General features: G+C 72.7%; 1 protein-coding gene across 1 annotated transcript in view; it reads left to right on the top strand.

The window, feature by feature from the left end:
- SLC4A2 (solute carrier family 4 member 2) overlaps positions 1-992 on the top strand; it is a 13,194-nt gene that overhangs the window by 4,844 nt on the left and 7,358 nt on the right. Inside the window, exons 3-5 of the mRNA XM_025193521.1 lie at positions 8-174; positions 281-507; positions 839-975. Coding sequence (XP_025049306.1) covers positions 8-174; positions 281-507; positions 839-975 — 531 coding nt within the window. The remainder of the gene's footprint in view (positions 1-7; positions 175-280; positions 508-838; positions 976-992) is intronic.

The following is a 992-nucleotide window of genomic DNA, read 5'->3' on the forward strand; positions in this document are numbered from 1 at the left end:
GGGGGGGGTGGCGCCTGCCGGCCCCATGCGCCCCCTCCCTTTGTCTCAGTTTTTCCTGCAGGAGGATGACGCAGGCGAGCGTCGGACCGAGGAGTCGTCCGCCCCCAGCTCCCCGGCTGAGCCCAGTCCGCCCGTGCCCGTACCTGCCGCCCCCCACGACGCCAGGGGTCCCAGGTGAGTGACTTTGCTGCAGGGCCCGGGGATGCCGGGGGGGGGGGGTGGGCATCGACCCCCAGCTTGGCTCTGGGAGTGGATGCTGAGGCAGGGGTGCGTGTTGCAGTCCGGAGGCCGAGGAAGAGCGCGAGGCCGAGGGCACGGGGCTGGACGAGCCCGGCTCCCCCGGGCGCCCCTTGGCCAAGTCGCAGCCTGGGCACCGCAGCTACAACCTGCACGAGCGCCGGCGCATCGGCAGCATGACGGGCGTGGAGCAGGCCCAGTACCAGAAGGTGCCCACGGACGAGTCGGAGGCGCAGACGCTGGCCTCGGCCGATCTGGACTACATGAAGAGTGAGCGTGGGCAGCGGGGCCACGGAGAGCTGGGCGGGGGTGTCCCCAGTCCCCCATGCGGGGCTCACCCGCGTCCCAGCCCAGGCAGGGGGGCCGGCGGAGGCACAGAGCTGCTCCCTGCATGCGGCATCCCCCCTGTGCCCTCCCATAACCCCAGCCCTCCCCCAGGCCCTAGGGTAGACCCCCTTCCCCACCCAGCCCAGGCCCAGTGTCTGCCCAGGGTGCCCTCGCCGCGGCAGGCACCCGGCAGTGCCAGGACAGGCCTCCCCGAGCCATTTGCCCGCATACCCGTGGCCCTGCCTGCTCAGCCCTCCGCCCCGGCTCCTGGCAGGTCACAGGTTCGAGGACGTGCCCGGGGTGCGCCGGCACCTGGTGCGGAAAAGCACCAAGGGTCAAATCGTGCACGTCAGCAAGGAGCACCGGGAGCCGAGCGCCCGGCACCGCAAGCACGACCGGCAGCCGCACGAGGTGGGGGCAGGCGCTTG

Source organism: Alligator sinensis, unplaced genomic scaffold (genome assembly GCF_000455745.1).
Source record: "Alligator sinensis unplaced genomic scaffold, ASM45574v1 scaffold1660_1, whole genome shotgun sequence".
Classification (NCBI taxonomy): Eukaryota; Metazoa; Chordata; order Crocodylia; family Alligatoridae; genus Alligator; species Alligator sinensis.